The sequence below is a fragment of the Neocloeon triangulifer genome, unplaced genomic scaffold (genome assembly GCF_031216515.1).
Source record: "Neocloeon triangulifer isolate White Clay Creek 2 clone unplaced genomic scaffold, ASM3121651v1 ptg000015l, whole genome shotgun sequence".
In the NCBI taxonomy this organism is placed as follows: Eukaryota; Metazoa; Arthropoda; class Insecta; order Ephemeroptera; family Baetidae; genus Neocloeon; species Neocloeon triangulifer.
In genome coordinates this window covers 1,761,263-1,788,907 of record NW_026775557.1, presented here as the reverse complement: position 1 = coordinate 1,788,907, position 27,645 = coordinate 1,761,263, and the positions used below count along the sequence as shown (strand labels likewise).

Sequence of the window (27,645 nt, the reverse complement as noted above, 5' to 3'; positions counted from 1 at the left end):
ATCTGGACTCTAATGGAATTACTGATGACTTTGAATCGCCCTAAACATTATAAACCAGAGAGTGCCTCTCAATAATTCATTTTCTGACCCAACTTTCGGCCACATGCGGATTACGAGTAGGAGGGACGCGTGAGTCAGTCTCGCGGTGAGATAAGGCGGCCTGACCTTTTAACCCGGCAAATGCGTCTCTCTCTCTCGCTCCATCTCCAACTAATAATAGCCCCACTCTATGGCTGCGATTGTACGAGAGCGCGAGAAACACAGAAGGAAGGAAGGCTCTTTGTTATGCGCGGCCAGAGCGAAGCGCTCATAGCGACATTGTTATCGATTGAAATGAGGCACAAGAGAGAGAAAGAGCCACGGGAAATAATAACACAAATGGGCGTGTCTCGCGCAAAGTGACGCCAATTACGCGTTTATGCGCCGCTCCAGCTCGAAACTTTGCGTCACAATCTCAGCATACAATTGTTTGTCGCGCGAATTTTGATAACGCACAGTATATATAATCAAACAAACTTCTCCGCCGTTTTATACGACCTTTGCGTGCGTTAGCTGAAAACTTTTTGGATCAATTCAAAAAATTTTTTCATTACAAACGTTTCCTCCGAGGGGAATTCGCAGGAGAAGTTTGCAGGCGTTTTAATTAAATTCGCAACTGTGAAATAAATATAAATTCACCAACCGCGCCGCCGACTCGCTCGGCCGGCGAGAGAATTCAAAACTTTTTAATTAGGAAAAAAGGCCGTGGTTTTTATATACACACGAAGGTCACAACAACGTTTTTCGAAAACGTATCGCGCGATAAGCGATTGTGGGCGAGCGGAAATGGGAAACGCGCGCGATAAATTTTGTTAGCATGCATATGTCGTCGTCGCATCTTTCTGCGCTCGTGTGAGAGTGTTAAAGAAATGCCGATAAAACTTTATGGACGTTTTAACCAGCATACAAATTATTATAAGTAAAATATTTAAATGAAACACTCATTTATCTTGGTAGTGAAGAGAAACAAGCTGTCCTCTTTTATTTTTTTATTCAAAAAATAAAAACGGCTCAAACTCATGGATTTGTAAACTGTAAGTAATTAATTATAATGTTTGCTATTTTACAGGAAACAATAAAAACGAATTAAAAGCTAAATTTGCAAAGAATTTAAAAAAAACGTGATTAATTAAGTTTTCATAAATTGTATTCCCATTACAGTGAGGCCGAATAATTTTTGAGTCAAAAAAGTTATTATGTCATAATTAAATGAATTGTCATATTTTTTTCCTTTGTGAATAAAATTGAATCGCTCCCGTGTTGTAGCAGCGAATTCCGCCCACGTCTCTTGCTCTCTCGTCTCTATTTCTTTCTCTCCGTTCCCCTCTCCAAAAGCAGCAGCAAGTCGAATTATCATGTAATATCGAATCGCACTCACTCGAGTGGCTGGCGAGTGAGAGAGATTGACGATTGTGACGTCACCGGCTGTAATAATAACGTGACCGGCGCTCGGCGTGCAATAGTAACCATGGCGATTGCTTCATTTCGCCGAAAGGTCGCCGACCCTTCCGCGTCTTTCTTTCAGTGCTGTGCCCCCTCCGGCCCGTATAAAATACGTACCAAGTAGTTATCCATGCAGCCGCACCGAGAGCAATTCGGTGTGTCGCGCTCTCTCACCCACACTTTTGCGCTTTTCGCCTTGGTTGCGATTATCTGCTCACCAATTCCGTTGATCCTGCCTGCCTGTTGATCTGCGCAAAACGTCGGTCGCCGGCCGAACGCGCACATCCGCCGCCGGCGCGCCTCATAAAAACTGGTTATGTTAATTGCGCAAATTGCTCGGCAATCCTCTCAAGCGGTTTTCGTTTATTTTTATTAATCATCATTATTGTTCAAGGAAAATGTTTGCTCATTTTTTATAAAAATAAACACGGGGAAAACAGACGGAATCAGCAAGAAATCACGGCCATTTTAAAACACACACTTAAAATTAAAATAACAATTTTGACCCTAATAAAATTTATATCTGTGGATCAAGACAAAATGTCAGCAGGTTTGTTTGCTTTCAGCAGATTTTTGCGACTTTCAAGTTCCGCTTTAGTTATACAAGTAATAAATTGGATACTTTTCCGATATTTCTTTCATCCGCCGTACATATTCTCAGAAGGGCGGTCTTTGATCCTCTTCAGTCTTAATTGGAACCTCTTCAATTCGTCGGAAGTAGCTTGATATTTGCCATTTACTCTCTGCATAAACAAGGATAAGTTTCGTCGATATGCAAAGGGAATTCTCGAGATGGTTTGGCTTTCCATAAATAGAGCCTCCCTCGGGTTACTCCAGCAAGAAACGAATAAGTAAGCCGAAGTGCTGCGAGGCACCTTGAAATGAGACTCTAATTTGCCAGAGATTATACACCAGCTCTTGTCAGATGGATTTGGTTTCGTAAACAAAAAGAGCACGATTAGTGAGCAAATACAATCGGCTCAGTGGAGCGTTGATTTCCATTCGATCGGCGAAGAAACTGATATTTTTAATTTACCGCGAGTGACGCAGCTGCGGCCGCGTGTAACTTCACTTTCTCTCCTTTCAGCACTTTCCACTTGTAACTGGAACTCTTCTCGCCACCACGTAATTTATCGAGTTGTAAACTTTTTTATCGCCTAAAAATATTCTCATTCATTTCCGATGCGCGCATTAGACCATATTTTCCTGCGAACCAATGATTCGGAAAGATGTTTTGGGGCTTCAAAAAATTCGGGTCGCTCCGCTGTTTTCCTTACGCCATGTGTGACGCGCGCGTGCACCGTTAATTCACTTATCAGCCGGCTGATAATCAGCAAAGCGAGAAAGAGAGAAGAAAAAGAGTTAAAAGAGAGTCAGCGTTGTCAGAGAGAGAGAAACTAGTACCATTGCGCCGGGTGTCGCTGGAAGCAGGGACGCCAGTGTAATTAGTGCGGCCATTATTAAATACGGTCTCGTACATCGGTTTGCGTAACAGAATTATTAATGAAGGCTTCAACTCTGGCATTGAAATTTATTCATACATGCACAAAATGTGCGGGGCTTTTTTGTAACTGAGAATATGAAACGGCCATTCCATGAATTTTAACTAATTAAAACTCGTATTCCGACTTAGTTAAAACCACCTTTTGTTTGACAACTTTTTCAACCCAAATAAGTTTGTTGATGGACATTTTGAGGTCTGGTTCTTTTTCACTCTTGAACTGATAAAACTTGCTCATAACATTAGAGGAAAGTTTCATTTCACCTTTGCCCTCTCAGTTGTTATTATTATTATAGTTTTATCAAAAAAAGCCAGCCGCTGTGAGAAAACAACACGCGAGGTTGGTTCGTTTTTATTTTCGCCTTCACGAGTCGGTCGGATACTCGTCGACGTGGTGTGCATAAGCGAATGTAATTAGCATTGTGCGTGCACCGGAGGGGCCTGACTCACGTAAGGCGCTGCTGACAAATGCAGTCTGCTCGCTCGACGGTGACCTCGATTCCCCTCCTCCGCTCTCTCATGATACTCACAGATCTCGTTCTCTTCGTGCTACTCACGGTCGTCCGGCGACTTAATTGATCGCCCGCGAGTGAGAAATAAATAATCTCGGAATTCAAATCGAAAAGTCGTGCGTCATCCGTGTTTATATGAACGTTTTATGCAAAGCGGCTCCTTTTTTTAAGGAAAATGCGCCAGTTTGTTGGGGATTTTCTTCTTTGCTTAAAAATATGGTATCAAAAGACGCAGCAGTGTTGTTATCAGAGGAATCCAAACAGTTCGGTGTTTGTTAACTTTGTATGAAATCGCGGCGATAAGGCTCGAGACGTTGCTTTTATCACTAAGAGATGCTGCTTATTTATAACTGAATAAATATCGCGTTCGTTCTCAAGTGCAGCCTGATAAGCCGCCGCCGACCTATTGGGTTTCCACCTCAACCCAGAAAACCCGAAGGTATTAAAATCATTTCATTTTCAACCTTTTTTTTTTAAATAAAATGTTTATTTGAAATATTTTTTATTTGATGCGATTGAAACCAAACCAGTAAATCAAAATAGGTCCCTTCCACGTGGCGAATTCCTAATTTATTCCGACCGCATGCGAAATGCAGTGGTTCCATCTGCCTTTTTTTATATACCGTTGACGAGCAGCCGCCAAGGTTGATGTGGTTCTCTCATTTCAATTATTTTCTCACTAGTTCCCTTCGGCGGCGCATTCTTGAGAATTAATTCAAATGAGAGTTCTCTTTCTGCGCCGTTTCCGGCACGGAAAACAAAGCCGAAAAGTCGGTGTTTTCGGCGTGGCCATGCGAAAAACGAGCGCCAAAGTCGCATGGACATTAACATTTTTCCCTTGCAGGCATTCCGCCCGCTCTGTTTACACAGCACCACCACTTTTATCTTCTCTCGCTCGCGCTCCTTTTATACTACACACGTGAAAGTTGAGCATTTTCACAACTGAAAACAAAGCTGTGAGAAATTCGCCACGGCACCTTCATATATATGCATCGACATTACGTGTTCGCTTCTTGGCAGGTGGAAAATATAAAAAAGAGCGGCAGGTAGGGGAAGAAGGCAATCTGCCCGGTGGCTCTTTGCATGACCGGACAAGGTGGTAATTTCGCTCACAGTCTCGCAATCCGGCGAAACTTGATTATCGGGTTTCTTCACACACAAAAAATTAACTAAAAAAGTAAATAAATAAAAATGCAAATAATATTCACAACCAGATTGTAAAATTAAAAATTCTTATGTAAACAATTATAATTTTCAAGCAGAATAATTGTTTAGTATGAATTTAATCAAATGTGATTTAATAGGGAAGGAATGAATGCATTAATCAATAAGTGTATTTCAATTAAAGCAGTGATAAAATTCATGCACATAGCAATCAGGAATTCAGTAAAGTAATGGACGTTTAAATAATGCATTTGTGCTCATTGAAGCGGCGCCGTAAACACTCGTTAAACCATTACAGCCATTAAAACGTCGGAACGATCGTTTCATTGCCAACAAACGTGCGCCCGGCGCGAAAGAGCAACTTTACAATTGGAAATGTGATTTCCGGAAGGCGAGAGATCGAAATTCGCAAAGGTCCCTTTCAGCAGTCGAGAATTATGCAAATTGCACGTGGAAACGGTTCGTCCGTGTAATGACATTCAATCTGCAATTCAGTGGCAAACTCCGCTGCCGCCGCCGCTCACACACACGCACGCATTCGGCCATTTTATCTCTCTGTGCTGCTGGGAACGGAGCGGAGAGCGTTTAGGTGCCTCTATTCAGCAGCAGCCAGCCGCCAGCGTATCGATTTGTTTTATGAAAAGGGCCACGTTTTGCTCGTGCCCTCCGCCCTCCCCGCGGCCACTCGAACCAAAATCTGACCTGCTATAGTCGTTAAACTGCTCGCACGAAACCCCTCGGGCACATTCTCTTCTCGTGATATGACGCCAATCGAGCTAGGAAGGAAAGAAAAAAAAATAATGCCGCTTCCCACGTGCAGGGAGTTTTGTATTTTATATAATCGAACCACCCTGATCAGAACCAGCCCCTCCGCAACAAAGGTCGAAGGTCACAGACGCCAATTAAAATGGAATTATTCAAAGCACGCTGTTTATGGTTTATTTTGCTGTCTCTTTTGCCGAGATTGTATATAGCGGGAGAGAAACGCGATTTTTATTGCCGCCACTTTTATGGCCGAGCCGGGCTGCAGTTTGCCCTCGACCACGTTATTTTGTGCTGCGAAGCGCAATTTGAATGGAATTCGCCGCATCAACCCGGTGAAATAAATGATGTGCGCTATTTTAAACTCGTCTCAATCGATTTTTTATAACCTCCATTATAATTTTATTTTTCGCAGAAATCTCAAAATGAAATAATTTCATTCAAGTAGGGTAAAAATAAAAAATTTTCAGCAAGGCCTGGTAGCTCAGTCGGATACACCTCATATTTAGAATCTGTGTTATTGCCCCCGTCATAGGTTCGAACCTACAAAGGTGAAATTATTTGAAATCTGATATGATGATTTGGTCAATAAACAAGGCATTGGGTTCTGATTAATCCTATGAAGAACGACCTATCTGATCAAATTATTCAAATATACCATCCTTTTTTTCCAACCTTCATTGTTGAGATCGAAACTGAGCTAAGTGAAAATTCAGCACAAAGGTCGCAGTCCTTGCTCTTTTGGCATTCTTTGTTTTAACCTTGTCTTTCACCACGAGTGCAGGTCCACTTTCCGCGCCCACCTATTCCAATTTGGTAAACCTTGAAATTCTCTAAACTGCTTCTTTCTTTCTTCATTTAAGTGGCACTAAAAGTCGGGCAAATTTGCGTCGCCCGTCCGTTTCTTTCATCTTATTGTTAGCATGCGGTCTGAGCGCGACCGTGCCAAAAAACAAAAACCCTCTGCCATCGACGGCCGGCGGCCGAGGGGAGAGCAATGACACGCGCAAACACACGCGAAAAAGCAGCAATCTCAGCTTTTTATCTCGGCTGCGCGCCACCTCGGCGCAACCTCGCCAGACGATGCTCTCTGCAGCTTCGCCCGGCACTGGGTCATCACTCCCCGGCAGCGATTAACCAACCCACCAGCCGACGCTATTCATCTCGCGGAATTGCAAATAAGCGATTCGCAAGTCGTGTGTGTGTTGCATAAAAGCGACACTTGTTTTTCTTTCATGAGAAATTGCGCCGAGATTAAATTTATTCCATTATGGAGGCCATCCGGCTTTGCATGCTGAATTGTTTAACTTTTCCAAAGGTCCCACGGGCTCATAAAATTGAATCAACTTAAATTTGTTAAAAGTCTGTTGTGAATAATTTAGATTTTATTAAAATAAGTCAACATTGAAAAAAATGAAACAGTACGAAAATTAAAAAAAAAAAGTTTTTTTAAGATTAAATATCACTTTAAATTAAAGTAATTCATTTTATGAATCAACATATTGAGTTATCTGCAAAAGATGCATAATTTATATTAATTTATTTATCAAACACTTAACACGTATCTTCGCTTTGAAATTTGCAATTAGTCTTGAGCACAAAGTACACCATAGATTGTAATAATCTCCAAATAACGCTGAGTTGCGCAATGTAAGCCCGTCCATCCATCAAGCGAGAGAAATCGAGCGACCGCTGACCTGCGATAAACACACAAAGTTGTCGAGTCTGCAGAAGCGAGCTCAATGTTTCGCAGTAAAATTAGAATTTCGCAGCGACGGCCGGGACGAGAGGAAGGGCGACTGATGCTCTCTGTCTGTCCGTTCTTTATTTTTATTATACGCGCCGCTCGACCTTTTCACATTTCGCCAGCCCGATCGACTGCTAATTAGATGGGATTTGTTTGTTTCGCCGAGTCGGCACAAATCGTTCTGGCAGCCGTTCGTTGGCCTTCTGCATGTGCCGCCCCGAAAATCAATATCAACTTGAGTGAGGCCCTGCTTGCTCTCTTTGTCCAGCCGGCGAACGGAGCTAATCCGAATCACCCAACGAATGCGGGCAGTTTACTTGTGATCCAAACTGCCAGCAGGAAAATTATTTAATTTCCAATTCACTGCCAAGAATAAGGTGGAATCCACGTGCGTGGGAAATTTTCCCTAGCTCGGCCGGTGGGAAGGTTGACAAGCAAAAGTGCAGCTGCGTCGTTTTAAGTTTGAAAGAGTTCTTCCAATTCAGAAGGATTAACTAAGAGGCGGGCTTGTCCGAGGCGATAAATTAGCGTAAAAGAGGGAGAAAAATTCCGCTCTTGCCGCTCGATTAATCACTCTCGCAAGTTATTTCTGTGCGGTTGCCCGCTCGCTCGAGAAGAGGCGAGCAATTTCGCAACTTGTTTCTTCTCTTTAGCTCTTTGCCTTTGAAATTTCGCCTTGAGTCTTCGCGGGTTGCCATTTCCTTCTCACGGCGAGTAGAAAAGTGAGGACAAGTGCACGCCGGGGATTTTCACGCAAATAAAATAGACGACACTCCCTGATCAGATAAAACCAGTTTTAGATTGCATGGGTTAAAGTATGTGTTTAGGCAACATAATTTTTTAAGGAAATAAACCTGTTGAAATGCTTACCGGTTCTTTAAAAATAGAATTTGTCCGTTAGAGTGGTATGGGATCTAGAACAACTACATATTTTCGTTCAACCAAACATCAAAGTATCAAATGTATGAGGCAGATAATAATTTAAAGTTATCTAATCCGATGTGATCTTTGATCTTCAAATAAGCTGTATCGTGATATTTCTGGCAATGTTGATGGACAATCAACAGATCAAAAAGTTTTGATTTGAATTTAAAATCGACTTTTTAATATTGGTTTTGTGAGTTGTTTCTGGTTTAAGAAAAACAATATCCTGCTCTACATGTTTCGGCTGCAGCTATTATTTATGAGCTGTGAAATCATTTGACAAGAAATCAATCTTTTAAAAAATATTTTTCTTTCAAATTAACACTTTTCGTGGAAATTACTAAGAAATAACCCTCGGTCGTGAACTTCTGCCATTAAAAAGGTCAAAAAGTCTTAAACGGTCCAGAAAATGTTGAGATACAATTTTTTGCATTGTATACAGTTGCAAATTTATATTTTTAACTTGACCTACATCCGTTTTGGCCTTTCGTCTCGCAAACTAAATGTTTATTTGTCTTATTGTTGCAGATCAAGCGAGTGGAGCGGCGCCAAACTGTGCGCGGATAAGAAGGAGGAAGGCGAGTGGCGCGAGTTTGAGCGCGAGCGGCGGCGGCAGTAGTGGTTCGCCGTCATTGGCGGCGGACGGTTGTTGGGACAATAAGCGTCAGCCGCAGCAACAGACGTCCAGCGATAGTGCGGTAGTGTCCAAGGTGGTGCTGGAAGAAAAGGCCAAGTGTCCCGCGCTCAGTGATGAAGAGGTAGTGGAGGTCGGCCGCGTCAAGAGCGTCCATGCCACTCGCGGCGACGGCAACAAGCTAAGACTGTTGGGCCCGACCGGTGATCATGACTCTGCCCGTCCGACGACAATGCTCCATCAACAACAGTCTGCACCGCAACAACCAGGAGACCTCAACCAACGCATCATCGACGCCTCTTCGCCTCTCATCTCAAACAGCCTCTCAATCCTGCCCTCGAGTGCTGCCTCAGACTCAGGTATATCGATCGAAAAATTTAAATCTCTTTCAAAAGCTTGAGAGAATCGGAAGAAGTGATGATTTGGTCAATAAACAAGGCATTGGGTTCCGATGTTGATTGTGACGAGTGACCTGTCTGATCTTTGTTGGCGAAACTTGATCTGATTTGAATGCCGGCCTTGAACCCATCGCAAGCACCGACCTAATGAATTCCGCGCAGCAAAGTCAAACAAAGTCATTCTCCAAATAATTGAAACGCCTCATTTTCTCTAGTCCAAACGTAGAGCTCAATACGTGTTTAATTAAAAGTCATTTGCTGCGTGAGTGAGGAAAAATTATCAATTTTCAAAATAAAATTATTCAAATATTTTTTCTTGAACTACAAAATCATTATAGAATGTTTTAATCAGTTGGTTCATTTGAAATTCAAAATAGCCATACACCATAAATCTCTGTATAAGCTTTTCCCCATTTTCCCCAACTTACTTGAATTGACTTCCTCTGAAAAAATTTGTATATTGACTTTTGAATTAAATTATCCAATTATTTCGCTCAGCAATTTTTATTCAGTACCAAAATTATAATAATAGAACGCTGTTGATGTATTTTATTCAAATATTTGGTACACTGAAATATTTGTTTATCTTAATCTTATGATAGTTTCAAGGCCTGCTGTTCTGTTTATAACTTCATATGGGAAAGTTCAAAGAAACGCACGCATTAAATGTACCTTATGTTTTATGTGAGAAAAAGAATTTTGAATATCCTAATAATTTCACAGTGAATTTATCAAAATAAGTAAAAAAAAACAAATAATGGAATAATTGCACGCACAAAAATCAATGTGTTTGGTAAAAAAAGAACATTGGGCCCTATTTTCATGCTCTTGTCTAATGGATGCAGTTATGTCTGATTGACGCTCGCTGCACTTTGTTCTCTGCGAGCAGGCCATTGTCTTCTGCCTCAAACAATGGCGCGTGACACTTGCTTGCCTATTACCCTGCTGTTAGTTTTTTATTCGTTTTCTGCTCTCGGCACATGGGCGACTAACACATACAGACAAGAAAAGCGATTTGAATTTGCTATTCTCGGAAGAGTGAGCAAGAGCAGAAAATTCCTGCGTCTCGCTTGAAAATTAAATTTCCTTCCCAACAAAGACCACGTTGGCTTTGGTGACAAGACCAACATAATCACCCACATTTCCAAGTTTTAAATTTTAAACTCTATTATCTTAAAAATAAAAATAAAGTGGACAGCAGTTCTACGGGTGAAAATGATTTTAATTGCAGTATAAAATCGAGGCAGGCAGAGGAAGTGGAAAAGACTGTCAAAGCGATAAAGAGCAAACAATTTATGTCAGTTGGTTCGCGCGATAAGAGTTATCAGTAGAATGGGCAGAATTCCGAACGCCAATTTTTCTCTCCAACGACGCGCTCAAGATGCGTTTGTTCACTAGTGCTGAGAGTGGCCTTCTCTTAATTCTCATGGGAATAATTCGCGCCGACTACCACAATGGCTCACGGGGAAATTTCTCTTCTATCGATTTTCCTTTACCCACATTTGCCAAGGTCTTGTCAATCTGCTTTTTATTTAATCTTCGCTCCATTTAGTTTTGTTTGAATTTTTTTCCATCCTACAATTTTATATTTTAATAATTAATTTTTTGGATTTTCCAAAAAAAAAATATTTATAGTTTTGATTAATCAAAAACAAGTTTCAAATCAGAGCTGAATCTATAAAAATATGTTTGTTGCTAAAAAAATAAATTTGAATACTAATTGCTTTTTAATTTTCAGGCGTGAGTTCGCTGCGCTCCAGCTCAAGTAGCGATGAACGCTCAGCATCCGCGTCCTCCTCTTCAAGAAGTTCAGAAACCGGAAGCAGCGGAGGCGCCGCAGCTTCTTCGTCGTCCGCACAGAATCTAGGCGCGCCCCCAACCACTGAGCCTGTGCGAGTGTGGCGGGACCCGAGCCTCGTGCAAGCCAGTGAACCCTTGGTGCGGCACATCCACAGCGTGCAGCACATCTCCCTGATGCCCCACCACCCACCGCCGGCGCCGCCGGCCTCAGCGCCCCCCGCCGGCTCGGTCGAGAGCCGAATCGGGGCGCCGCCGTCGGCCCAAAGTGCGCCCCCGGGCCGCAACCCTTCGCCCGTCACGCACTACCCTCCGCTGCCGCCCCCGATGCTCAGCCCCCACCCAGGGCTCCCACACCCCCACCTCATCACCTCGCCCATGTACGCCCAGGAGCTGTGGAAGCAGCGATACCTGGCCGCCGCGGCCAACTCGGCCGGCGCCCACCCCGACGACATCCTCGAGCGCGAACGCGCCCTTGCCCAGGACCGCGAACGCCAAGAACGCTACATTAGGTCAGTTTCCTTGAAAATAATACCCAAATCCCCCAATCTAGCAGTTCGTTTTACCATCTTTCCGAATTTATTATGTATCAATAACCTGCCAGCGCAATAATCTTGTTGAAGATAAGTCAACTAAAGCTACGATGCAATTAAGGCAATTTTATCATTTCAAGTGTGTTCACCTTGTTGCAAAAAAACGATTCTTAACCCACTATCAATTTTGTTCCAATCTTTGAAAAATTATCATGATCAACATTCAATCAATTTTATGGGGTTTATTATTTTTCTTCTTTAAATTTGCTTAAAGTTGTGGCAAGAATCTATATTTCCATTGCTATACAAAACTACGTTCAAGTTTCTGCTATTTCAAGCTTGTGGCACAATAAAATTTGTTCTAAGTGACCCCCACGTAATCATGCTGCAGTAAAACCAGTTTGCCATTTGCAGCAAACTTGTCCTTTAATTAAAAGTAGAACCAAACTTGCAAGTACTGTAAACTTTAATGGGGTAAATCAAGATTGTAGAGTGTGTTTGAAATTTTTCATTGCCTTCCCTACTTCATGCCTTATTCAATCGGGCAAAAGTTTTGTAGCGTGTGACAAAAATTTAATTCCGTTTTTATTGCTCACTGACTTAATCTGTCAATTTGAGGAAAGGAGGTAAAACTGCTGGTATGTGCGATAATCACAAAATTTTAATTATACAATCGGAGTGGTGACACATTTTTGTTTATCCATAAATATATCAATTCAGCTGAGAGTCATCTCAATGCCTGATAACTTTATCAGCAAACGAACATTGAAAAAAAAACTTCTTGCTGCACCTGTGAACGTGCAAAAACTCAACATGCTGAGATAAACGCGAGATAATTCGCTCACTTGAACAGGCCCAAGTGGCTGATTAATTATAGAGCCGGATCACTTTTTGCCCTTTGCCTGACCATTCTTGCGTATGATGGCGTTACGGAGAAGTGCTTAGAACAAGGTCAAAAGTTGCGAAGAACTAACTATTACAGCTAAGGTGCGACGGCCCGTTATTCAGTCTGCAGTTTCCCTTTTTAGGTACTCACGCACCATCGAGTGTTGCAAGACCAAGTTCGCCCCTATTTATTGCGACTCGGAGTTTGAGACTGTTCTTATCGCGGGCGCATTTTTTGAAGCAGAGATAACAGACCGATTACTCATCCCATCGTGAGAGATAGAACCAAATGTAAATTGAGCGAGAAGAAGCAGAAGAGTATAAAAGAGAGAATGGCTGAAGGACAAATTACAATGATGGCGGTCGCAGTTGTTGTTGGTCGAGAGCCATGAGCGAGTCATTGTTTCGCCAAACTGGTTTCCCTCGCTCGCGCACACGATGCTAATTTATCGTTATTTGCAGAGCACACACACTTACTCCTTAAGCGGCTTAGCAATTTAAATGAATTCCCCCGCCGTAGACGGGGAAAAAAAATATGGCGCATTTTTGCTCGAAAGCCTTTTAATTGAGGCGGGCCAACACCGGTGGCTAAATCTCTTGAGCTTTTTCGCAAATAAACTTCGTGTACATTCACTCTGCAAGTACATAGGGACGCGCGCGGTTCCACGGCCGACTGGTCACTCACTCTTCTGCAGCAAGAGAGAGAGAGAGAGACTTAGTCACGCCTCGCACAGGCTTTGTATTTCGGTCACGTTCCCGCCGAATAAAAAGCGCAGCTCGGCACCGAGAAGGGCATTACTTTATCTCGAACGTAAATTTAATGCGTCGTAATGTCTGTGAATGGGAGGAGGCAAAATTTAATACATTTATTTGCAACCAATTTGGCATGCTGTGAGGTTGAATTTGAACTCGGTGGGAACGGAAGAAATTTCCCTCCTTTCAATTTACAAACCATTGTGCTCCAAATAATTCTGATTAAAGTTCGTTTCAATGACTTGATAACTTTGAAAATTGAGTCTTTTAGATATTTAAAAAAAAAAAGAATGCATCATTAAGAAAACTTGTATCAATTTAAAATAAACAAAAACGCTGTAATCATTATTTTTTTTCTTTCCTCTTCTGTTGCAATTTCTATGATGATTCACCTCTCAAAGACAACCTCTTGCATATTTTTAACCCTCTCGTTTCCTGCTCGTCTGATAATGAGCAAGTGAGAGGAGTAAGGTGCGGAGACGCGCGGCCATATTGGATGCCCATCCATAACGACCTGCCTGTTGCTGAAGGAAGAGATTAGTCACGCGGTTCACTCGGCCTGCTGGATTACAGCTATAAACAGACTGCGGCTGCCTGCCTCTCTTCTCTTTATGTATTTTTTTCGCCGATTCCCCCGGGGAATAATTTATTAAGAGCTCTCTGCCTTATGTAGTTCGCTCGCTAACGGCAGAAGCAACTTTCGTTGCATTGTAATTTCTTTGCCGTGTTCCGAGCAACGCCGCCGCCGCTGCTCTCGAGGCCAAACGAGTCTCGCCGCCCACTTTTTGTTGCGCGAAAGCGGTATTTTATTTCCTGCCCGCCGCGGGATAAATCAACAACAATTAAGTAAGGCGATTCGCCGCGCCAGATAGTTCCAGCAGCAGCGCAAATTGAACGCATAGAGCTGAAAGAGAAAGATTCTTGTTTGCTGCCTGATGAATGCTCATTAAGTTTTGCAGCGAATTTACCTCCGGCCCAGAAATGTCATCTGTAAAAAATACGTTAAATTTTACCTGTTAAACATTAATTACATAAGCTTTGAATCAATATTTTCCTTTGAAAAACGTTTTACCTCTTAAGATTTAATTTAAAATGATTTTTCAAAGCATATTTGAATACATACTTTGTTACATAACAACACACGTTGCAGCTTTATTTGTAAATATAATTCATTCATTGATGATTTGAATTCTTTCTTGGCGCCAAAAGTCACTCTGATAATTGATCAGAGCCGATGTTCAAGTCGAGTAGCTGCATTATTATTGTTGCCGTTATAGTTGCGCTGACCCATTTAGCAGAGCACTCGTAGTGACGCAATTTATTTATTATTTGCTCTCGAACGGCAGCCAGCCGGCGACTGCGAAACGATTCCCTGTGCGAGATGAATTATCCGTTGCCGCCAAGTGAAAGAAGCACCTGACCGCAGAAAAAGCAAGATTTTGTGCAGACCCAAATTACTCTGATCTTTATTTTTCGCCTCGGGAGGCTGTGGGGGAATAGGTCGATTTCTGCGATCAGCACAGTGCAAAATTTCAACAGTGCTTTTTTGCTTTTTACCCAACAACAGAAATTAATTAGCTTGCAATCAGGCATTTATTTATAACGTCTGGATAGGCTGATGAATTAATTGGGCAATAATCCCAGATGATTTGCATGATGGAAATTTTGCAACTTTTTTCTAACAGATCAGCCTGTTATTAGAGGTAAAAATAAATTGTGGGAGCAAAACACGCGAATGAATTCATTTATTGAGCTGCCTATTTTTAACTCTGGTCTAATTGATAGTACTTAATTTGATATTCGTCCTGTGATTAGAAACCGATACTAATCTTTTCCCATCACTCTAGTAGCACTCGATGACGTGCTGATCGATCGGTTGTTGAACTTTGAGCATGCCTTCGAGCTGCTTCTAAACGTCTCAACCTTTGCTTTTCATTTCTATTTGCTAATGAAAACGAATTTGTGAAAACGACCATCCCAATTAACACCGCAAACATTTATTTTGATAACAGCCCCTGTTGTTGTTCATCAAATTTCCTCAACTCCTATATACATCTTGTGATGATACGCGCCGCATACCAAAATGTCGTGACGCCGAATGTGTGTGTTTTCGTTTCGTTCTTTCTCGAATGTTGTTATTTTATTTCTCTCTCACTCTTTTTTAATTGCCCGGCTCGTTTGTTCGCCTCCTTCCCTATCGTTTTTTTATATAATGGGAGCGAACGAAAACGCGTCGGTTGCCTCAGATACGAGGAAAACAGCAACGCGAATAAATTATTTCGGGCGCTCAGTCAGCGCGATTTTATTTGTTATTCCGGAATATTGGATTTATTTTTAGAAGCCGTGCAAACAAGCAACCCGGCACCTACTAACTGCTTTCAAACGCTGTTCGCGACGTGCATAACAAAGGAGACGTGCCGATTTCATATATTTATTTTGCATCAAAGGCTGCAGAGAAAAGTAGCTGGATCGAATTGGGCGTTGGCTATTTTTGTCGCGTCGTTCTGACAAAGGGCACTGCACAGATTATGCCGGAAACCATTAATTTTTGTTATAAAAATTCCACAATTCAATTCAAATTTGAGAAGTTTTTTTGGAATTTTTAGGAAGAAATATTTATTAGCTGATTTGATAAAATTCACGGATAAGTAATTTATTTGCAAGGAAAACTTTTATTATTACAAAGACAAACATTCGAGCTCCATTGTGGTGCTAATAACCTCGCAGCAGAATTATTATTATGGCACTCGGAGCAAGAGTTTGCCGGCGGAGGATGACGCATCGTTTCCTCTCACGCTCTTTATTATTATTATTTTTTTTCTTTCCGCACCGCTTGTGCGCGCATACCAGAGGAGCAAGAAAGAAAAGCTGCTCCCGCTTTTTTGCGCTATATCGGGCGGCGGAATCTTTGTTTAATTTACAAGCGATTATTAATTATGCACGAGCTTCCTTCCTTCCGGTAGGTCATGAGTCGAAATTCGATCTCAAGGTTTCCTTCCAATCGAATTAAAAAGAAACAGAGCATTAGGGGGCCGCACCCTGTTGGCAGTTGGTTTGGCGCGAGAACGATTGTTCCGCGCCCTGTCCGCGGCATGCACCTGCCGTCGTTTGTTCGCGTTATTATTCACACAGAGAAAAACCGCGTGCGTGTTGTCAGTTTTGCGACCCGAATAATGGAATGAACGGCGTCGTGTTTGTGTTTCGAACAAAGGCTCATCCCGGCCGTCACTCGTTTATGCATTTGATATGTATGTACATGGCCACCTTGAATGCTAATAAAGCCGAGCGCGAATATTTTCGTCGGCCGTTTGTTTTGTTTCGATAAGGAAAACGGAGTGTCGCTTTCACTCGAGGGCGCCGCCGTGTGCAAATCGGAGCTCGTATAATGACACTAATTATTGTACCGATTGGGCCAAGGTCAAACGCGTGCGAAACTGGCAGTAATGACCTTACAAACCTTGGGTTGAGTTAAGAAATTTGTCGTGAAAACCGGGTTACGTAATTTTTTCGTTTTGTATTATTATTTAAATTAATTTCAAATTGATTAGGTCTTTTTAGCTCTATTTGATAGCTGCATGTAATGTGACCTCTATGGATCAAAATGTCAAGATTCAACTCTCCCCTGTGGCCTGTATTTGATGCGAAAAGTTCACCATCTGCTTTTTTTCGTCGTTCCAGATGTGGGGAATTTCAAATCTTAATTTGCACTTTTAACAATCTCCAAAGCATATTAAATATTTCACTAAACATTGCTTTTAAGGAAAAGCTTATAATAATAGTCAAATCAGTGCATTGTTTGATTGTTGTACTCTGGAGTTTTACATTGTTTTAATGTGTCGTAAAAGGTCAACGATTCGTTTCTCTTCGTAATAATTTCCCCTGTATTTTTTATATGTGATTTTCAAATTTTGAGCAAAATTGATCGGGTCATTCCTTACTCAAAATTTGAGTTTTTTTCTTCTCGCCATTTTTAGTGTGCTCTTTTATTTTTAAGAACTCCTTATTGACATGTAATCAAATGAAGTCTACAAACAACATGGTTTTTTAAATTTTTTCAAAGATGGCTTTTTTCCTTTTATTGTTGTAAAGACTTGATTTTACCACGTCAATAAAGATTCCTTAATTAAATTCTTTGAAGTCCATTGATTAGTTAATTTTATTTTATTTATAAAATATTAAAATAAGCGTTAAATTAATTAAAAATCAAACTGTGCGACTTTCACTTCCTCTCATTGCAAGTGATGAGTTTCTCGCATATTCTCCATCTCTACGGCAATATGTATGCATCAAAGTACTTCTTGATAAAATAATTATTATTCGAAATGAGGAGGAAGTCGGTCGTGTCACGCTGCAGTTTGAGCAATTTTCTCTGCTCTTGAAGCATCCGCTCGTTTGAACGCATATTATAATTAAACCTCGGGCGCGACTGCTGACTTTTAGATAAACTCGGCTGCGTTGCAAAATTGCCGCCTGTGGGTCACGAAGGGTTATCACTCCGCCTTAAAGCTTTTAAAAGTAGTGCCATTCCGTCTGAAAACGTTCATAATCTGCTCACGGAAACTGGCTAGGACCGTCGCCATAAAACATAAAATCCCCATTCATTTAGAGATTCCGAATTCCCCCGCGAGGTTCCGCCACCGGAAGGCGCTCGACCCGCGCAACACGAACCCCCTGCGCCCCTCTCGCGCGCCTTTCTCGCATAGTTTTCGTTTCGACTTTCGACGACGCTCGTGATCGACCGGCTTAGCTTCACGCGGAGAATTCCCGGCGCCATTGCGACATTTGAAGCATCGCTAGTGTGAATTTTCGGCCCGAACACACCGCCGAACACGCAAATGGAGGTGCTACGCCGGCACCCCGCTCGTTTCGACTTCCAGTGAGTATAAAACATTTGAAAAAGAAAGAATTCGCAGGCCTATCGCACAAGACTCGCTGGCGCCGTGGCCAAGTCTTTCAAATCGAACGAAAATCTGATTCGAATTATTGATATCAGATTGGCTGAATTCATTAGAGAACGTGTCAATTTTGCTATGAATTCTTGTAAAGGGTAGCAATTCATGAGTTGGTGAGAAAAATGAAAATCGTGCAGGGGCCGATCTCGTACCGCATTCTCGGCCATCTTGTCTTTCATTCTTGAGATGCACTACCCGCCTGGGTCACGTAGGCACGGATTTGCATTGCGATTTATTATTTTTTCATGCGTGAAGGGTTTCTTCGAAGCATAATTTTGTTAGGAAAAAAAATGCAACGGATACAATAATTATGTAAAAAAAAAATTAGAATTTATAAATTATGTAACGGCGCTGAGAATCTTGACTGAAAAATTAACATAAAAATTGTAAGATGACTCTAAGCTGATTAATTATCAATCCCACAATAGTAAATTTGTTTCTATTTCCGAGACTAATTTTTGTGTTCTTTCAATTTCACAGAGAGCGGCAGGGAAAGGATGCCGCCCTGATGGCCGCTGCGTACGAGCAGAACAGAGACCGCGCCGTCATGGAAAGGGCCCGCGTCGAGCATGAAATCCGGGAGAGGCGCGAAATGGACAGAGTGCGCGAGGAGCGGTACCTTATTGAAAAGGAGCGGATGGCTCGTGAGGCAAATGAACGGGAACGCCGAGCCCAAGAGCAGGAACGTGAACGGGAACGCCAGCGACAGGCCATGGAGAAGAAACGGCAGGAACAGGCTGTGCACAAGCATTTCGAGGAGTCCCTCAGACTTGCCCAGAATAAGGTGAGAAATTTTTATTAGAAGGAGATAGGTTCGACCCCACATTGATTGTGTGCCCCTGTTTGTTAAAATAATTGTTTTGATGAGAAAAAAAAATCACATTTTGACCGTTTGATTAATTCAATAGGTTTGGAAAGTAAAAAACAACCTTTCTATCCTCGCAATGGTGAGTAAACACAAACACGCGAGTGTTGTTTAGTGTTTGCCTCTTTAGCCGGTTCTGTTCTTTCGTTGTTTGTGTTTTTGCCAAGATTAATTTCGAGATTATAAGGGGCCTATAATTTAATTTCAAAAGGAGAATTTTGTTTCAAACATTTTCATTTAAAAGTATGATGCTTCAAACTCTTTACAATTAAGTCCAATACCAATAATATTTTTTTATAACTTATTTCACTTATTCTATCTAAGTCCTGAAGTTTCCCAGTTATATCAATTTATATAAGTATTTCAATAAACCTGTTATTTAACTCAAAGGATGTATTGGAGAGATTGAACACCACACTCATTTATATTGATTTAATTCTTTCAAAGTTCATTGTTGATTGTTTTCAATTTGTGAATTCCACAACTGACAATTGATTTGATTCTGTTCCTCAGAGGTCTGGTGGAAACTGGAGCCAATTGACAACTCTGCCGCCGCCACCAATGTCCAGAGCAGCACAAGAAGAGGAGGCCCGCAAGCAGGCGAACGCTGCTCAGCAGCAGCGTCTCATTTTGGCAGAGCGTCAGCGTCAGGAGGCTAGGCAACAGGCCTACTATGGATCGGCGCCGCCGAGCACTCAGCCTAGTGCCGTCAGTGCTGTAAGTCTGAATTGTAATCTTAGTGCTTAGGTAATGGGAAGCTTGGTTACAACTGCTTATATCTCTTTAACTAAGTGGCGGTGATGGTATTTTAATGAATATAACATTTTTCATGATTTGGCAATGAAAAGGTGCTTTAGTAAAACTGTTTTACACATCCGGAATGCAAATTAAATCTTTATTTTTAATCCATTTCACAAATGAAGAAATTTCACAAGTGTTTATTTAATATGGTGAAGATGAAATGAACCAAGTTTCTTGAAGCCATTTGAAGACCTTGTGTGATGATTATTTATTAATGAGGATCCAAGTCTGACAATTTTGTGAAGGATTATCATGTTGTCTGACAATTGCATCAGCTATTTGAATCAGTCGTGTAACATAAAATTTTCTCGCTATTAAAATCCCATTTATTTATTTGCTTTCAGATTTCTCTGAGAAAAGAGTACCCGCAGCCCCCAGCTGCACACAGTAGGACTATGCCACCCTCAAAGCACCCGCACTTGCCCGAGCCCAAAGCCATGAAAATGGAGCCCGGATTCAACTCTTTAGGCTACCCTGCCTATCAACCAGCCGGACTGCTGACAACAGTAGAGAAGAAGCCCAAATCAGAACTGCCGAACCCACCCCCTCTGCTCAGTGAGCCAAAGTCCTCTGTGATCGTCAAAAATGAGGCAAAGCGCGAACCATCCCCCATGGTTGGCGCTCCCAAGTACTCCTCGTATCCTGTCAGGACAGCCACCCCCCAAAAGGTGCCTCATCACCTTCCTCAGGCAGAGCCAAGAGCCATGCTCTACCAAACAGGCCCACCATTTGCCACAGCAGGAAAAGGCTCTGCTGTAGCCTACCCTTACACGACTGGACCTCCACCCCCTGCAAACCCCAAATTGTACGGCCAACCACCGTCAACAGCCCCAGCGGCTCTCTGCAAGCCGAAAGTGTCCAGCCCGGCGCCGCAGCACATCTACGGCCTACCGACGCAGGTGCTAGGCCCGCCCTCTGTGTCCAGTCACCACCACCAGACAGCTGAGGTCCCTAGTCCACTTCCCTTGAATGCGTCACAGCCGCACCACTTGGCCAACAAGTCGTACCTTGCTCCGCCACCTGCCCACTCCAGGAGACACCTGGACCATGTCAGAGCGATGGACCACATCAGGGTATTTCCTCCAGGGACGCCGTCGCCCTCGCCAGGGGCAACTCCTGCACCCAGGGCGTCGCCTCTTCCCGTCCTACCATCCCAGAGGACTGCTGCACCCCCTGTGTGCCAGATGCAGCCTCTTGACTTGGGGTGCAAGGACCCCTCGTCCCCTAACAAGAGGTCAGCACCTTCGCCTGACCCCAGCAAGAAACGCAGGGTTGAGACTCCGCAGCCGCCTCCTGTTCAGCCCAGCCCCACGCCACCACCAATGGCCGCCTCCCCGCAACTTTCAAGGGTTAGCGAGCCGTCTCCGTTGATTGCCAGCGCTGCCACCACCATCACAACAATTGAAAACAAGGCTGTTGCTGCTAGCGCAGCAGGAGGGGCAGGAGTGATCCAGAGGCCTCCCTCCGTGCCTCAGCCCTCGCCAAGCACAACCCCAAACAAGGCGCCCAGTCCAGCCCCTACCAAGTCCATCCACGGCCTCAAAAAGGCCTGGCTGCACCGACACACTACAGGTATGTCCAACTTTCAAGTAGTTGACGTGTTTAAAATGATTTAATGATGAGAACTGATCCAATTATGATCAGGATGATTTTTCTATCTTAACGAGCTTTTTAACCCTGAAAATCTACTATAATTTGAGGTATATTAATCTCTGTTAGTCCTTTTTATCTACAATATGTACTCAATTCAACTGATTTTATCTGTCCGATACCGATACCTTATACCCTGCTAACTTTATGTATCAAAATAGTTTATCTTAAATGCGGTTTTAAGTAACTATTTAAGTTTGTTGGATTTTGATTAGATGTACCTCAAATACTTGTGATTTCCAGTTCTTGAAAGAGTTGAAAACTTGATAGATTAAAAACTTATGTAATTTGTCTACAGGTGAGGATGTTGTCGGAGAACCAAGGTGTGTGACTCCTGTGACGCCAGCAGCGCCTTCGCCTGTTCCGTGCAGTAGTCCTGTAGCAACGACGCAAGTACCTGCCTCGCCGCCCCAGCCAAGCACGCCCAAGGGAAAGGCAAAGGTGCCCTTCCGAAAGGCAACGGCCTCTGTGAATCCAAGCATGCTGAATGGGCATGGCCCCGAGTCAGGCCAAGAGGAAGAGTCAACCAGTTCAGACGAACCTGCGACTCAGGCTAAACGCTCGCCAGCCAAGCGGAAACCAGGGGGCAAGCGCAGGAGAGGGGGCAAGAAGACTGCCGTCCAAGAGGAGAAAAACAAACGCCGAAGCGTAGTTGGCGCCGCCGCTACCGCAGCCAGCGACAGTGACAGTGACAAAGAGAGTGGCACTGAAAAAGACTCTGAGGACTCTGCGAGTTCGAACAAGCGTGGAGGCGGCAAAGAGGCCTCTGGAGGCTCAAATGGAGGCGGCTCGTCCAACAATTCTGGTGGAAATTCTGGTGCTAAGAAGCGCGGTCGACGTCCCAAGTCAAAAAACGACGAACCTAGGCCTCCAAAGAAGGCCAGGGGCGCTGGTGGGAATGATGATGGATCTCCAACTCCCCCTCCGAGAGATCCTACTAAAAAGCCACCCATCAGTCAGCTTAAGAAGACCGGGGAAAGTTTTTTGCAAGACGGACACTGCTTCGAAGTTGCACCCAAGCTAGCTAAATGTAGAGAGTGCCGCCTTACGCAGAACCAGCGCAACAAAGAAGTGTACAATAATATTTTCTGCAGGTTCTACTACTTTAGGCGATTAAGGTACACAAAGAACGGGCAGCTAGCCATTGCAGGCTTTTCCGACCCGCACTTGGACGCAAAAGAGGTGAGACCCGCACTCCATTCCCATTCACACCCAATCTAGTAACTACTTCTTAAGTGCTCTCGTTATTTCGCAATAGTGAGTTGACCGTTGCCTTGCTCTTAGTGTTCACTCTCACTGTCGTGTCAACGTTTTTATTGTTTTATTTATTTTGATGTTTAAAATTCAAATAATGAAATTAAAATTTCAAAAAAAAAAATTGCACTGGAATTTTTGTTTATTGTATCTTCAATTTTTAACCAATTTCTTGCATTTTTTTTACTTTTTTATTTCTCTAAATGTAAATCTGGTCAAATCGTTTTCCATGTCTTAAATTCTTTCCATTTTTAAATTTTTCAGTAGCAGAGCCTGACTGAATCAATATCTTACTTGCTCCAAAATTCATGCAAGAAATTGGTAAATTCAAAGGTTCGAACAATCCCTTCAAGTCTTCTCTATTGTTTCTGTACGTTTCTCAGGCGAGTTCATGGTGAAATTCTTTTTTTCAGGAGGATGTTAAACTTTGGACGCCAGACGCGACGCCAACCGACATTGACCCTGGAATGGCAAAGTTTTTGCTCACTGAGGTTGGCGACCAGTTTTGCGACATTGTTCAGCAGGAGCTAGAAGCCAAAGAAATCAGTATGGCAAAAGGTGAGAAATCATTATAAAACGATAAACAAGCAACCCTGCGTGCTGCATGGTTTTCTATAATGTTTTTTGTGTGATGATGATATCCAATTAACAAACCTTATCTGATATGTGAAGGATTTGTAATGAGCTTTTTAACCGTCTGAAAAATTATTTTTTTTACCATGTAAACTGAACTGTGGTTGTTAGATTTTGGAAATGAATTGTTGATGCTTTTGTTACAGACAAGAAAATCGTTTGGAAGAAGGTTGTGCAGAAAGTAAGAGAGATGTGTGACGTGTGCGAGACTACTTTGTTCAACTTCCACTGGGCCTGTGACAAGTGCGGATTTGTTGTCTGCATTGACTGTTACAAGGTAATTATTGCTACAAATTCTGAACTTAAAAATTACTAGTGTTTAATTTTATTGATTAGTAGGGAAATAGATTTTACAATAAGTGCAAGTTCATACCTTAACTTAAATTCTTATGCCAGTTATATGATGAAAAAATGATCCAATTATGATAACTATGATTTTATTCATCAAAACGAGCTTTTTAACCCTGAGTATCTGGCAAACTTTAATATTAAATGATTTTCATAAACAATTATGGAAAGGGAGCTTAATTTTGTTACTTCTTTGTTACAGAACCGTAAGAATGGGAAGTGCAAGCGGTGGGAAGATGCAAACACCAAGGACCGAGATGACTTCCTTTGGCTGCTCTGCACCAACAAGCAGGGCCACGAGCTGGAGCGGCTGATGTTGACTCAGATAATTGTCAAAGATGCCCTGACTGCCCTTGGCAGGAAGATGCATGACATCCGGTCCCAATATGGTATTAAAGCCAGGTGCGCTTGTCCTTTGAACAAGGAGGTCGTCAAGGCAAACGGCATCTGCAAGGAAGTGCAGAGCAAAGCGGATCTCAATGGCACTGAAAAATCAACCAATGGAGGTTCAGAGCCCACCTCTCCCAAGACAAACGTTAATGGCGAGAAGGAGGCTGAAAACTCTCCTTTGAGTGTCTTAGCTGATGTTGCCCTTTCCTCGGACAAGAAGGAAGACTCCGTCCAAGAAGCAAAATCCCCTGAGAAGGAGAGTCTGCCTACCCTTTCTGGATGGGACTCGAGTGACTCCGACTCTGATGGAGACAAGGATGAGGCAAACTTTTCCACCCTTCGAGAACTCCTGATCCGCCGGCCGTGTAGCAAGTCTCAAAGTGGATCAGAGTCACCGACTGGTGCCCAACAGGAAGAAAAGTCTGATGACCAGGCCGAGGATGACAAGGACGAAAAAGAGTCTCCAAAGCAGAGGCGCGAGCTAAAGAACTTTAAGCGCAGCAAGGAGTACCGTGTGACCAACAACCGCCTTCCTTGGAGGGTTATGACCCTGACCAAGAGCAAGTTGCTGTACCCCAATGTGCCACATCAGTGGCAGTGTGACGGACGGCTGTTGGTGTTGACGGACGCCTCCCATCGAGACAACAAGAAAATCTTCCAGGACCAGTGGAAACGAGGCCAGCCAGTGATTGTCCTGAACGTGGCTGCCAAGCTGAACCAGCAGTTGTGGCACCCAGACAAGTTTGCACAGGACTTTGGAGACCAAAAGGCTGACCTGATCAACTGCATGAGTGGCAACGTGGTTCCCAACATTGCTATCAGACACTTCTGGGAGGGTTTCGAGCAGTACAGCAAGCGGCTGAAGGACAAACAGGGCAACTCGATGATTCTCAAACTGAAAGACTGGCCACCTGGCGAGGACTTCGCCGACATGCTTCCAGCACACATGCAAGACCTGATGGAGGCTCTGCCCCTCAGTGACTACACACACCGCAACGGCAAGCTCAACATAGCCTCTAGGTGCGTACTAAAATTATTTATTTCAAAATTGCACTTCTTGTTTGGCGTGAAGATAAACTTTGTCTTCAAGCCCAGAATAAGTGCCATAGCACTATGCCAAAGTTACTGAGTGACTGGCTTGTGTGCCACAAACTTTCATGCTTTTGCACATTTCTTCAATTTTCGAGGTAAAATGCATTTATCAATGGAAACCATTGATAAAAGAATTTTACCATTGAATGGGTTAGTAAATATTATAGTTATTTAATTAGACAAGATATAAAAATTTTCATTTTGGCTTTATAAAAATTTGATGTGACTGAATTATTAGTATTAAATAGTAATTGGAAGAAATATTAAATTCTCTTTGTCCTTGTTCCAGGTTACCCGAGTATTTCGTGAAACCAGATCTCGGGCCAAAGATGTACAACGCTTACGGCTCTTCCCTCTTCCCTGACAAAGGGACCACAAACTTGCATTTAGACATATCCGATGCGGTCAATGTGATGGTCTACAGTGGCTGTTGCAAGGACCTAGACAATGAGGACAACATGAAAGCTGCTCTGAAAGCCATCGATGAAGCAGGCTGTGATGTTTTGACAAGAAGAAGGGTCCGCGAGAAGGGTGTCATTCCTGGTGCTCTTTGGCATATCTACGACGCTGCAGACGCTGATTCAATTAGAGATCTACTGAATTTGGTTAGTTTGAAATTTATTTTACTGCATAAAGTTGTGTTTCACATAAGAAATGGCAATGAGCATCATAATAATATAATTAATTTTTTGTTGCAGCTTGAAATTGAGAATGGAAAGGTCCCTGATCCAAGTCACGACCCAATTCACAACCAGAGTTGGTACCTAGACGAAGTTTTGCGTGAGCGGCTGTACCTAGAGTACAATGTGACGGGGTATGCCATTGTGCAGTGCCTTGGAGACGCGGTGTTTGTGCCTGCGGGCGCACCACACCAGGTGCGCAACTTGCACAACTGCATCAAGGTGGCCGAGGACTTTGTGTCCCCGGAGAATGTGTCGCACTGCTTCCAACTCACTCAGCAGTTCCGAGAACTCTCCGACACGCACACCAACCACGAGGACAAGCTGCAGATCAAGAACATCATATACCACGCAGTCAAAGACTCTGTGGCGGTGCTCACCACACAGCTCATGAACAATCCTGAAGCGGTCAATGAGCCAGAAAGCGCTGAGGACGACAAGAGCTCTGTCAAAAAAGGTGAGGTTCAATGATTTGTGAATTCAAATGAGGAAATAAAGAGCATATGTTAAGATAAAAATATCTAAATTTGGTGGTTTCTGAAGACTGTGTTACCTATTGTGGACTGTAGAAGTTTTTCATTAGAATAACAATTAAAAGTAACAATAATAATAAAGTTCAGTTTAGTAAACTGATTTGATTAAGTAATTTAAATCTCTTGAAGCTTTATTGTTTTGTTAAATATTGCAAGGGCAAACCATTCATCTATTTTCACATTCATAATTTTGTTTCCAGTCACTGAGAAAAATGAGAAGTCTGAAAGCGGGTCTGACAACAATGCCGGCACAGTTTCCGATGACCAGTCTGAGAAGGGGAAAGAGGAACCAGCCTCGTCTTGTACACCGCCTGCCGCTCCAGCAGCTGATGAGGTCAAGAAGGAGTCCAACAGTGGTTCCAACTCATCCTCCTGAGCAAGAACAACGACTTTAAATTATAAGTCATGTGATAAAAAGTTAACTCCCGAATGAAGAAAGCCTGCCTGCAGTGTGTTAAAGACTCGAATGAAAAAGAAAAGCCATCAGCTGAAGCTCACGTTTTGTGTCTTAAAAAAGCAAACACACGCGTGTAAATAAGAATTAATAGGAAGCAAGATACTAAGAAGTTAGGCAACAAGCTCAAAGTTGATTGAAATCGAGAAGAACCCGGAAGTACAGCAATCACTCTGTAAAGTTTTAACATATTTGATCTCAGTGTGTTGAGGATGAATCAAGAATTGGTTTGTTCGTTCGTTTGTTGGACGCTTTCGGTTATTTGGAATTCAAGTGTTTTTCCAGACGGCAACAATCTGGTTTCCCTCCTTCAATCTCTTTATCTCTCCGTGTGAGCCGCTGCGCACAGTGTCTCTTTATCGATGTTGGTGGCAATGTTGGAAACTATCTAAATCCATTTGATTGTGTTCCTCATTGTCAAACCGTCTGTCTCTCAATGTTTTTTTCTTCCAATCGATCAACCATGTGCCAACCAAACTACAGTCGCTGCATTCGTTTGAATAATTTGTGAAAATTATTCCCGCTTGTCCAAACTTATTTTCACACTCGACTCAGCGTCAGAGAAATGCATTTCCTCATAACATGAAAATAAGTTCCTATGGTTCGTAACGGAATGGAAAACTTGATTTTTGTCACCACAAATGAATTTCGAAAGGTTTGTCTAAGAAACTTTCTTGTAAAAGCTGATAAATATTTAATGTATTCTCTCAAAAGAAGGACTATATATTTATTTTCAAAAATTTCCGAGTGGTCTTTGATCGGCATAAGATTGGTGTTAATTTTCTACAAGGATTGTACCATAAGAATTGTGAACACAATATTTTAAATTATAGGTTTTCTACGATGTAAATAAATTATCAAAGTGATTCTTGCAAAAGGATTCATATGTTTATTATGGTAA

At 42.6% G+C, this 27,645-nt stretch overlaps 1 protein-coding gene across 2 annotated transcripts in view; it reads left to right on the top strand.

Annotated features, from left to right (window-relative positions):
- The window catches only part of LOC132202831 (lysine-specific demethylase 3A), a 49,054-nt gene extending 21,409 nt beyond the window's left edge, over positions 1 to 27,645 (top strand). The window contains exons 8-20 of one of the 2 annotated variants that reach the window (XM_059630065.1): positions 8,621 to 9,085; positions 10,863 to 11,433; positions 18,525 to 18,828; positions 18,953 to 18,991; positions 19,423 to 19,626; positions 20,055 to 21,282; positions 21,659 to 22,542; positions 23,028 to 23,172; positions 23,394 to 23,524; positions 23,798 to 25,005; positions 25,367 to 25,682; positions 25,776 to 26,214; positions 26,491 to 27,645. In XM_059630065.1, coding sequence (XP_059486048.1) covers positions 8,621 to 9,085; positions 10,863 to 11,433; positions 18,525 to 18,828; positions 18,953 to 18,991; positions 19,423 to 19,626; positions 20,055 to 21,282; positions 21,659 to 22,542; positions 23,028 to 23,172; positions 23,394 to 23,524; positions 23,798 to 25,005; positions 25,367 to 25,682; positions 25,776 to 26,214; positions 26,491 to 26,666 — 6,110 coding nt within the window. In that variant the 3' untranslated portion in view covers positions 26,667 to 27,645. The remainder of the gene's footprint in view (positions 1 to 8,620; positions 9,086 to 10,862; positions 11,434 to 18,524; positions 18,829 to 18,952; positions 18,992 to 19,422; positions 19,627 to 20,054; positions 21,283 to 21,658; positions 22,543 to 23,027; positions 23,173 to 23,393; positions 23,525 to 23,797; positions 25,006 to 25,366; positions 25,683 to 25,775; positions 26,215 to 26,490) is intronic. The other variant, XM_059630066.1, reaches the window with a different exon arrangement.